Source organism: Barbatula barbatula (assembly GCF_947034865.1).
Source record: "Barbatula barbatula genome assembly, chromosome: 23".
Lineage (NCBI taxonomy): Eukaryota > Metazoa > Chordata > Actinopteri > Cypriniformes > Nemacheilidae > Barbatula > Barbatula barbatula.
In genome coordinates, this window is record NC_136786.1 from 14,277,968 (window position 1) to 14,289,890 (window position 11,923).

The 11,923-nt window shown below is 39.0% G+C and overlaps 1 protein-coding gene across 7 annotated transcripts in view; it reads right to left on the minus strand.

Annotated features, from left to right (window-relative positions):
* Positions 1-11,744, minus strand: part of atp8a2 (ATPase phospholipid transporting 8A2) — a 42,521-nt gene extending 30,777 nt beyond the window's left edge. Inside the window, exons 1-3 of one of the 7 annotated variants that reach the window (XR_013788297.1) lie at positions 11,514-11,744; positions 3,414-3,591; positions 513-612 (exon numbers count right to left, since the gene is read on the minus strand). Coding sequence is in view for 5 of the 7 variants with exons in the window: in XM_079487850.1 (XP_079343976.1) it covers positions 513-612; positions 3,414-3,591; positions 4,460-4,520 (339 nt within the window). In the remaining 2 variants the exon portion in view is untranslated. Of the gene's footprint in view, positions 1-512; positions 613-3,413; positions 3,592-4,206; positions 4,412-4,459; positions 4,701-11,513 lie in introns of those variants that run through there. The other 6 variants (XR_013788298.1, XM_079487852.1, XM_079487851.1 and 3 more) reach the window with 6 other exon arrangements.
* Between the last annotated feature and the right edge of the window lie 179 nt (positions 11,745-11,923).

An 11,923-nucleotide genomic window follows, 5' to 3' on the forward strand; every position in this document is an offset into this window, starting at 1 on the left:
AAAAACCTTTCGCAATTTTAGAGACATGAGGAAATGTTTAGTTCACGTTACCTCAAAATCAAAAGCAAGAAATAAGAATGTTTTTTTTGCCTTTTTCATATTAAGACATTTAAGCAGAATACAAAGCATTTTTTTGCGTGACGTTGAGTGAAATATAACCCAGGCATTTCTTTACAGTTCTCAGGAGATTTCCCGATTAACCTGCATTCTGTTAGATGCAATACTGGCCTGACAGGTTGGATCATGTAGAGGCCAAAACACAGAGCAAATTGTGGGTGAGAGTGCCATAGTAGACCACTTCCAAAAAGAGCAAACACAGACATAATGCAGAAATGGATCCACTGACAAATGAATTCAAAGTCAGCACACGCAGTTTGGCTTCTCAGACATCCTCAAAATGGCCCTTTTGGCACTGTGTACAGTAAACATTGTGCTCTGAGGACCTTAAACTGAGCATACGCAGTCTGAAAAAATGTCTGTATGTGTTTATGTAAGCGTGCCAAGTATCGTACCTGCATGAGAGCAATGAAGAGGAAGAAAGCATTAGCTGCTCGTCTGATCTGTTCGTACAGGAAGCGCGGCAGGAACGTGAGGATCCCATATTTAGCCGTGCTGAAGAGAGAAAAATCTAATTATCTCTTTAAATGTATTATTCTCTCCCCTTGTAACCTTTTTCATTATGTCTATATATACTTTAATAGCACTCATTTGGATTAGCTCCAGTCAGGTGTCTCGAAAAAAAGCATTTGCAGGTGTTTTGGTAATGGCAAACAAACACCTTCGTTCGCAAACGCCTGACAAATTACTTCCCACCACAATATATTTAGATAAACAAGCCCAAAATAAGTGTCTGAGCTGTTAGAAAGGCTATTTCTCATAGTGTCAGTCAATTGTCTCTATCGATCGAACCCCTAAGTAACTCCTGAATAGCTGATAGTGGCGGTAAATGTTTGTGGTCATTAAAATAGCTGTTAGGAATCGCTAAAAATATACTCAGGATCACAAATTTGCCTTCGTCCCAGAGGTGTCTATATAAATCTAAACATTAGTCAGCAGGTTTTTGTTTCCGTGGTTGTGTTTGTACCCACTAGGAGGTCTATATTGTAGAAGTGAATTGTTTTGATGTGTCCATATAACAACATGTGTACTTGTGTGATCACAAGTCTGGGTTTCTGGGTTTCTGTAAACATGACACTCTACTGGGCTCATTGGGATGAGTTTACAGCCTAACACACCCACAGGCTGACCTGGAAGTGTGGCAGGTTATCGTTGACATCAAGAGCGCCTGAAACAATTCATCCGATCCCCTTCATTAACATTCAGAGGCCTAATCACACCCACACGGTAATCCACACTACCACGGTTATGCTGTATCGTGTTTGGGATTACCTTAAAGACGGGGTTTTCCACAGGATTTAATTATTCCATGAATTAGTATATTCAAATTGGCCACAGATTGACCCCTGCTGTCGCTCAGGGGGGTCTCCGGTCTGAAAGACACCCCCCATACAAGACCGATATGGATGATACAGCAGTCACGCCTGTCAAAATGATCCATGCCACGGACCTGAACTATTATTGTGTACTTCTGGATTTGTTGCTCTGGTTACGCTGTGATGGACAGCTCACCAGTTGACACCAGTGCCACTGGAAGCAGAAGCCGGTTTGTAAATAAAATATGAAGACAAAGGAATAAGAATGCGATCTGAACAAATCTTATGGAGACTCGATGGAGGAAGGCATTATGCCAGAAAGGTTAATGAGTGGAAGGTCAGGCCTTCACATTATCGGCTAATTCTTGAAATGAACCAATGAACAACTGGATACGGTTTTCTAGGTCCGCCCTAATGTTGTTACAGGAACCAAAATAGAGCCTTTTAGAGCAGAATCAAATCTTCGGATCAAACTGGCAAATCGATGAATGTTGTCGGTGTGTGGGTGAGCGTGTCGGTACTGAGAAATCAGTTTTAAACAAGTGTGGATTAGACTTTTTTGTATGTACACCAATTCATCCTTTACTAATATGAAAGTGACTTAGGAGATCAATCGAGTTATGGTACATAAACCTCCTTTTGTTGAAGAAATATTTTCATCATCATCAGAATTTCACTGACTCCTCCTAGCAAAAACACTAACCTCAAATACACAGAAACTGATTTAATAGTTTTTTCTTTAGAAATCTCACTTTTGGGACCAAAGACCACAGCCCCAAATACAACATTGAGGTACTTTCAGAAAGCATGGATGTAGTAATTTACTTAAATGGAAGCTATAATTCAATTCAATTCAATTGTATTTATATAGCGCTTTTCACAATGTGCATTGTTCCAAAGCAGCTTTACAGGGGAAAATAAAAAATAACAAAATACACAAAAAGGGTAAAACACAGTACATGTGTTTATTTAACAAGTGAAATTATTCTAGTAAATAATATCTAATAAATGCAGTGGTCTATTTAGCATATTTTGCATTAAGTGAATGCTTGGCTGAAAAGATGTATCTTTAGCGAGTGTGTCTGTTTCTCGAATTGTGTCGGGAAGGCTATTCCATTGTTAAGGTGCTACGTATGAGAAAGCTTGACCCCCTTTGGTGGATTTAGTTATTCTAGGTGTTATCAAAAGTCATGAGTTTTGAGATCTTAGAGAGCGTGATGAGCTGTAGTGTGATAGAAGCTCTGTTATGTAGGTAGGGGCTAAACCGTTTAAGGCTTTATAAGTGATTAAAAGAGCTTTAAAGTCAATACGATACCCAGTGAAGGGATGATAACATTGAGGTTATGTGTTAGTATTTTCTGAACCTGGTTAGAACTCTGGCAGCTGCATTCTGAACTAACTGTAGTTTCGTTATCGATGATGCAGGACAACCGCTAAGTAGTGCATTACAGTAGTCAAGTCTTGAGGTCACAAATGCATGAATAAGCTTCTCTGCGTCATCAACACACAGAATATTTCATAATGATGTGTCACGCAAAGCCAGCTTGCATAGAGTTTACATGGAATTTCCCTCTGCGGCTTCAGTTTAGCAGGTTTGTTTTGCTAAGTAAAGTTGAATACATTAATAGTTGAAAACTGAAAGCTAAACTGTTTTTTTCTCTTTTTGACACGTACTACTAATATGCAGAAGACAAATAACCGGTGTGGACTAAGTATAGGGATTCAACACATTCAGACAGAAAACCGTCGTAAAAGTTTACTGTACAATGATAATTAAAGAAGGACTTGCCTAAATTAAATTAATCTCGAATATGTAATGAATACTTTTAATCACAAAAGAAAGGCAATTGAAAAACTATAATAGATTAGTTTTTCTACTCTTTTAACAAAGAATAAACCTTTGTTTAATAATACTGGCATATTTTCCTATGTAGTAAAATCAAATATTTCGTCCACTAAAGCATCACCCAATGAACATACCTGACATGGTTGTCACAATATTTGGTGGTCTGGGGTCGGTTGAGGAGCACAGTCCGCGCTGTGGCATCTATCGGGTCCGCCTGTGATGTGGTTCCGCTCATCTCATCCTCTGCCTTACGGTAGCCGGCGGCCGAGCACGCGGGTCCTGCGCCGTTCGAGTGATGGGAGAGAGGCGAGGCTAGCGTGAGTGTGCGTGGAAGACAGGAGGTAGAAGACACATAGAAATGTGGTTTACAGTTCAGTGCGCTGGCCACTAACACTACTACTGTATTCTGATGCGAGGCTAGATGTTGTACGTGCACCGCCCCCCCTTTTCAATTTGCCCATCATCATCCTCATCATCATCATCCACGGGCAAAAGCTCCGTCACCCATACAGCACGCGCACTACGCCCACGGGAGTCTCTTTATACAATGTGCTGATGGGCGCACAATGGCGCAGCAAACACCGCGAGCTTGTCACCTTTGTAGAAACATTGTGCGTTTGTTTATCTTTATAAAAGCCTCTTTATTCGGTGGACAACACATGTACGTTCGCGATGCGCCGGAAAAAAGGGAAACGAGAAAACGGCTGCGTTCCTAAACTTCTCGCGTAAACAGCATTTGGGTACCTCACTCGCTCGCATCGAGCGTTGGGTTTTGAAACGCATCCACGTACCGCGCTGATCGCTGCGATTCTCTCTCAAACGTTGCCGCAGCACAGATGCGATCGCCAAATGAATATTTTCCGCACGTAATAAATAATGTAGGCTCGGTAAATAACGGCTCTGTCTGGATGTGACAGGAGAGTTTACCCAGCTGGTGCATGATCGAAAGCGGGCGTGGATAGATGGACTACACGCGTCACTTCTCCCATTCCAGCCAAAAGCCCCCAACCCTGTCCCACCGTGTCATCTGGGTCGCCTTGGGCTATATGTAGACGTTTTTATATGGCTCCACTCCGTCTTTTCAGTTGGCTAACAGAAGATTGTTTCTCTTCAGACAACGATTCTCTTCTCTGTCGCGTTTAGTCTACATCGTCCCCTTCAGAGAACACAAAAGCCTTACATTTAAAGGCGCAGGCACTGCTGGAGGGCCACAGCTGTCCGGAGCCACAATTGTCGCTCATTTAAACGTGCTCATTGACCTTCAAAGAATGGCTTCCTCTTCATTTGCTCCCCCTAGTTGCTTGAATTAAAATGTTTGGAGCAGTTGATATTCTGAGAAATGGTCAATATTTGATCTTACATATTTCACGAACTAGTTTCCGTAAAAAGTCATGTGTAAATACAAAACACGTCTAATTTATGCGACAGGACAGGTAAGAAGGTAGTACTACAAAAGGTGTGGCTTAAATATACCTCCATGCTGGGTCATGTCTAAATATTGTTCCGTCAACGCTCACGAGATATGCTTTACACCAAGGTAAGGGTAAAATGGCTGCAGAATTTTTTGATAGACATTGTGAATTAATGTGGATCTCATGAGACTTTGTAGAACAAGGGTTAGCTTCTTTACAGAACTGCTCAAAACACCAAACCCCTGGTCAACCATGCAAAACAATAAACGATAGGGATTTATTACATATGCTTAATTCCTGACAACGTATTTTGCAGGATACTCTTGCTTGTAAACAATATGATGACGATATACTGTATATGTATATGTATATATATATATATATATATATATATATATATATATATATATATATCTGAGGTGCAGAATGTAAATATTGCATTTCTATGTGTCAAAGGCCAGACTGACCCCTTCATAAAATAAAGCCCACCAGCTATTTAAAACATCGTGACTGTAAAAGCATGCACCTTTTCTCTCTTTGTACTATAACACCATGCTGCTGGCTCAGTTTAGTTACCTATAACCAGACCCGCCTCATAAAATAAACATACAAAGCAAAGTCCACCACAGAGGTCCACCAAGAGTGAAAAGTAATGAGATTTCCCCCGTAGCACCTACTCTGGACCAGGACCAATGAATCAGAAATTATTCATTTTCACTATGCATCTCATATCTCTCTATCAACTCTCTTCCTCTTACACATTTGGTCTTTTCTCCGATTATTCTTACAACTCCCTACTCAGCGATTCACTTTAATGATCGATAAAAGACGCATAAGAGCGGCCTGAATTTTATCCAGCAACAGATGAAGGCAAATGGCTAAGCAGATGAACATCTAGTACCTGCTTAACATCACAGAACTGGGGAATCAGCAGCATGTCGGTCCAGTAAATTATACGCAATTACACTATACACTGTGTCCATTCTGAAACTTGTAAGTTTGTCATGTGCACAAAGACTCCAGTTAATGATAATTGATAAGAACATCATTCAAACCTGTGTTTTCAGAGATAATACTGAGTTGTATTGTTTCTCAGATTTTTTTGGCTCCTTAAATAAATAACAAAAGAAGAAACCAAAATTGTTTGTTTAGTTTATATGGCTAGCATATTATAAATGATGCAGTGTCTCCTTCAAATACAGCCAACACCGTCACAATAAATAAGGCAGTTTTAGCTTCAAAACATTGTGATATCTGAAAATAAAAGCATAGCAGAATAAAAAATGAGAATAACAATAATAATTTGGGATGCTTTTGCGTGCTGTGTGCAGCGCTTTCCAGAATGCAAATGAATGAAAAATTTGTTTTAACCAAGATACCTGATGATTTCCATCTGACACCAGTGGGTAATCTAATGCAGCCAAAGAATTTATTGAAGGATAGGGGAAGTTAAAAACTACAGTATATTAGAGACATAAAACAGCAAACACAAAACTATGAGCAAAGATTTTTAAATGCATAGCATCAAAAACTACTACAAGAACTACTCAGAAGGGTTGAAATGACAAGAGGGCGAGTAAATGATGAGAATTTTCATTTTTGATCATGAATACTATATTCTAGCTATTGTATGCACAAATGCTTTTGCAGTTGTCCTAAATTATTTGAAATGGCCTCTCTAAAGCATCCAGCTGTGATTTTATTTCTTGACCTCAGTATAGTAAGCCATCCATAACTGATACTTATGTTTACATAGCATATCACCGTTTAACAAGTCACCAACATACAGTAAGTGCTTGTCATTAGCAATGTCTAAAACTACAACTGAGTTTGACCCTAAGCACACTGAGGGGTGAGTGTGGTCATTTGGCCATCAGCCAGCTTTTCAACACTAAAAAGCAGCTTGCTTTTAAATTATGAATAGACCCGGTTTGCATTATTCATCGATACGCCTTTGTAACCATGCTCACTTTACCAGCATGCATTCATTCAGCGGCCATCTCCAATTGCATGCAATATCACTGCCCATCTCTCCGTCGCATTATGCTTTGATTAGTCCGGGTTAGTCTCGCTGTTCAAACGGGTGTCGATTTCTTCTATTGTGTGTAGAAATTTTGCTGCCGCTACACACCGGGATTGAAACCGGGTCAAAAGGACAGCGAGCCGGCAAACCAGCACAGCGCTACAGCAAATATATAATGAACCAAACACAAACACAAAAAATATAGAATGCTCCTAATTATTCATAAGTGTACAGCAGTGCTAACCGTTTTTTTCAAGGACAATATTTTGATACTAATATTGTTTGATATTAAAAGCAATATTAAATACTGAGTTGCAGTAGATATTATAGGCCCTACCTATATAATAATAGCCACATAACCCATTATCGCATGATCAGATGTCTCATTTATTAAAAATAATTAATTTTTTGATTTTTTAAAAGAAATATTAAAGAATAAGAATAAAAACACTTATAACCTAAATTAACGGTCACAATTAACTTTGTTGTTATTTACAGAAGTGAAATAACTTCAAATAATTATTTTTTCTCCTGATTTTATAAATAACCTTAAGCACCATTCTCTGTGAATAAACACTGTGACTGCTTCTGTACACAATTTCAGCACAAATATGTGAAGAAGTCAATACTTTGAAGCTTACGTTACACATTAATTTAAATTACAAATATATAAAATCGCAAGCATATAAAAAACACAGTATGACCATATCTATCCTTTCATACATCCGTATCGGAATAATCAATATTTATATTTCTAATTCTTATTTCAATCTCTAATTCCCACATGCTCACAAATGGCCACTCAACCAGAATTTCGGAAACCCATTAGATACAGAGCCCCGCCTAGACCCTGTGTGCCCTCTGCGTGACATGTTAGTCCAGTTGCCAAGGTGACCCGCAGGTACCGGTTGCCCCCAAGGCTGGCAACGAGTGGTGCGCATGCAGCCCAGGTTGCTATGACAATGAAAAGGTGAATGAGAAATGAAAGCCTCTTGCAGGTGCCATGACCAGGGTGGCTAATCCTCTTTCTATGAGCTCTGCAACTTCACCTGCATCTAATCCTGACCAGGGTTTATCTCAGACCGTATAGGCGAGATTTTTCACTACTCCAACAGGCACGTCAGTGCCCCACAACACCATGCAAAAGCCATGCAAACATCGGAAGTCTAACCCCTCGCTAACTAAATAGCATACACACACAAGAAGGACAGTTTTTTTAATGCATGCATTCATTCTGGTGGATCTCTTGATGAACATCTATTCAAGTGAGAAAATTGAGGGAACTGAATTATGTCTTACTGTTTGTGTAGAGACCCAACTGACAAAAAAACAGTTTAACCCAGCCTAGGATGTTAAGCTGAAAGACCCTCTTAAGGCGGCTAGGACCAGGGGAAACCAGTTAAAGCTGGCAACCTATCTCAGGCTGGTTTAAGCCATTTACGCTGCAGGTGCAAGTTAGCTTTATTAGTTCACCCATGCAGTGCAGGCTGAAGGAAGTGGTTTATCATGCACCTCTACCGCTCCAAGCAGCAACGGTGGCAGTATCCCGCTTTGGGAAGGCACTCACTTTTCTCAAACCTGTCTGCCACACGAGAATGCATGTTGGAGCCTGTGGGCTGGTCCTGCTGGACGGGAGAGTCCTGGCTAAGAGGGGTCAACACTAACTGTTCTGGATGAGTCCAAAAAGAGTTGCCATAAGAAAAAACAACACACAAGACATCATCAGTCAGTTAAAGATCAGTACACTCTTAAAATGTGTTTTAAGGGTGCTTGATAGAAACACAACTCTTACTTCATCTAACAAGTTTTTTTTTCGCAGCATCTTACAACACTTTGGCAAAATGAAGAGCAATTTGGCTTTAAAGGTTGACTTGCATTTGGCACAGTTGTGTTCGACGTCAATAGTGTGTCACAAACAACAAACACAAAAAGATTTTTTGCTGTAATGTCAAATGAATGACATTCCCAAGCATATAAAAATATACTGTAGAAGACAAGATCAACTTTGCAAGTTCATTATAGTACAAACAGAAGCAGTTGTGAAGCAATGCCATTTCGTAAGAAGTGATCTTGTTTGCTCAACTTTACCTCATATTTCTTAAACACAAAAGATAAACTCTGTAAATGCTGTAGTGCTCGGTTTTATCTTACTGTGTCAGAGAACACACATACATACAATGAATAGCTTGCATTGTAAGTATTTGGATAAAAGCTTAAGGCAAATGCAATGTAATAAATGCATAGTTTTTGTTGTTGTTATGACGTAAATTGTATTTATTATAAAGTGATGCTGTAGATTTTAATAGTTAATTACAAAAACAAACTCACAAGTCTCTTGTAAACATTTATTTTATAAAAACATGAAAAAAGCTTTAAAAGTAAAAGTATTAGTTCATTATAGTAAGTGAAATACTACATAAAAGCATTATAATAAACTACGTAGATACAAACAAGTAACTTTGTAATAGAAGTGGAGGTTCCTGAATGTTGTTTAAGGAATAGTTCACCTTCAAAATGAAACTTCTTACTCACCCTGTTGTCATTATAAACCTGTGTGATTTTCTTTCTTCAGCAAAACACAAATGACAATATTTGGGTACCAAGAAAGTCATATAGGTTTGAAATGACAAGAGGATGTGTAAAACAATTACAGAATTTTCATTTTCTATTCCTATTCATGTTAAAGTTCAGAAGTAAATGTTAGAGTATGCACATTTATCACAATGTACTTAAAGATGTGCACATGTGTTAAATACTCACTACAGAAGAAATATATATGCCAAACTGAGAATCTGTATAATTGAAAATGTTTTATTATTTATAAATATGCTTACTTCAGCTACTAAATAATATATTGAAAATGTATTAATTAATTTGTAATGTGTATATATAAACATAGCTTATCTGCCAGCTAACAAATTTAAAGTGATACACTAGTATTTGTTTCTGATTTTATAATTTAAAGTAAGCAATCAATTTCATAAAAGCGTGACCCATGTGTAAAGAGTTTCCAGATGCTGCCCCCATGTGGTCTTTAAAAGTGACAGATGTGCACACAGTATGTGTGGTTATGTAATCCACCTTTGACATCAGAGGGTTGTTGTTTTTTCCATCATTGTACGAATCATGGAACGACTAACTTACACATAAATTACAAATGTATTTATGAATGCATGTATCACTTAAAGCTTGAATTGATTCTGTTTTCAGCTCTGTCATACATGAACTGACCATATGGGGAGCAACGCTAAAGGCAAAAATCTGTCAGTCATCTGCTGAGGTGAGTTGAACTAAATGGATTAATGACCAAATAACCCTGTCCAAAACACTTACCGGCTACAGCAAAGTTCTAACGTTTAGGGTACATAAGTAATAAAGTATACATATTAAAGATTGCCAGGAAAACCAAAATGCTCCTTATTTGCATTAACAAATTTAATGAATGGCATCCAACATTCCAGAACTGCGTATTTCACAGAATTACAAATTAGCTTCCAACAATATGGCCCCTGCATGTTAATTCTGGAACATGCCGGGTCAAAGCAGGCCAAACAAAACACTTTGAACAAAGGTTCAGTGTAATCCACAATGCATATCTGTCAGTCAAAAGACTTCTCCCTCTGTGACATTACCCACAATGCCCTGCCAAATAAACAGATCTGCTGCCACACACCGCAATCTCTCAAACCTGCCACCACGGTTCAAATCTCAAGATTCATGGCTGCTGTTTAGCACATTAAGTGCTTTCGAACTTGCAGCGCACTATACTGAAGTCTGGGAAATGATGTATTTAAGGTCCAACTTAGGCTCCCAATAATGATAATTGTCTTTGTGGCACGTTTCCATTTACACTGAATCTATCCTGCAAGGAAGCAATACGTAATGTTTTCAGTGGCTTGATTATAAAAATTTTACCCTATGTTGCAAACATTGTGAAAGCAACGTTTAATCCACTTTAACAAAAAACAATATAATTAAAATAGCTTACATAGACTGCACATGTTACATTCTGAATTAAACAGAGTGCAAAAGTGAAAACGATCAAACAAAGTCGTTATTTATTTATATGCTTGTATATTAAATGTGCATACTATATAAAACTACAATTTTCATGAGTTAAAATACCGGAGTTATACAAAATTAGCCAAAAACTAAGCTACTAAATAACTTTACTAAACATTGGTGTATCTCAAACAGTACTGGCTGCAAGACAACGTATAAATTGCTTTTATATTTTAACCAGATACACATGATCTCAACAGGTGAGGCCTTCTATGAGCTTACAAAGTTTGAGCGCTTTAAAGAGTCACGTGTTACACAGGACTTTCTCACTGCAAGGTGCATGCAGATATTGATAAGACTCATTTTAATCGTTTCACAGCTTATCTCAAAAGAACACTCAGTTTCTCACTCCCACCCAATTGGTAACAAAACATCACCCGGGTAACCCATCTGTTTGCACAGCGAAAATGACAGGTCACCTACAACACAGCTCGCCGGCATCAGATAACTGGACAGGTGGAGTATATCCGATGCTGCTGGGCGTTTCAATCACATCTCCTTTTTTACCCGATGCATATAAACACATAGCTAATTTCCGATGCTGATGGAGGGCTGGGTTAATACTGGGCCGCTTGTTTACCGCAAGCTTAATTTATTATAGTAGCCTATAGAAATGCATATTCAATGACACCCATTAGAAACGAAAGGAAATACAAGACACCCGATGTGTCGCGCAAAGTGCTCTGCAAACCACAAGGATATATATCGCAGGTCTGGGCAGATTATGTCACGCTTACCTCCCTCGCTGTGGATCTTCTTGGAGCGTCTGTTGAAATACATTGTGCACGCATGTGTGGGGCTTCCAGCAGCGAGATGATGGCATGCTCGTGGTTCGGGAACTCAGTGGGGGTATGCGGGCCACAGGGATGCGGAGTTTGAGGGAGGCGACATGGTTCCTGATGATAGGTCACCCTCAACCGCGCGCACTGGAGTGGGTACGCGCTTCTGCCATCCTGCTAATCCGTCGCATAAACTTCACTACTGGGTACGTATTAGCGAATCCGCGTGCGTTTCGTCATCAGACTCCGCCTGTCCCAGTTGTACGTTGCTGTATTGAAGCTCTGATATTGGTGGTTTCAATTCAAGTATTTTGAAGCCAGGAAAAAATAAACTAATAAATGTAAGTCACACGCAGCGCGTAATTTAA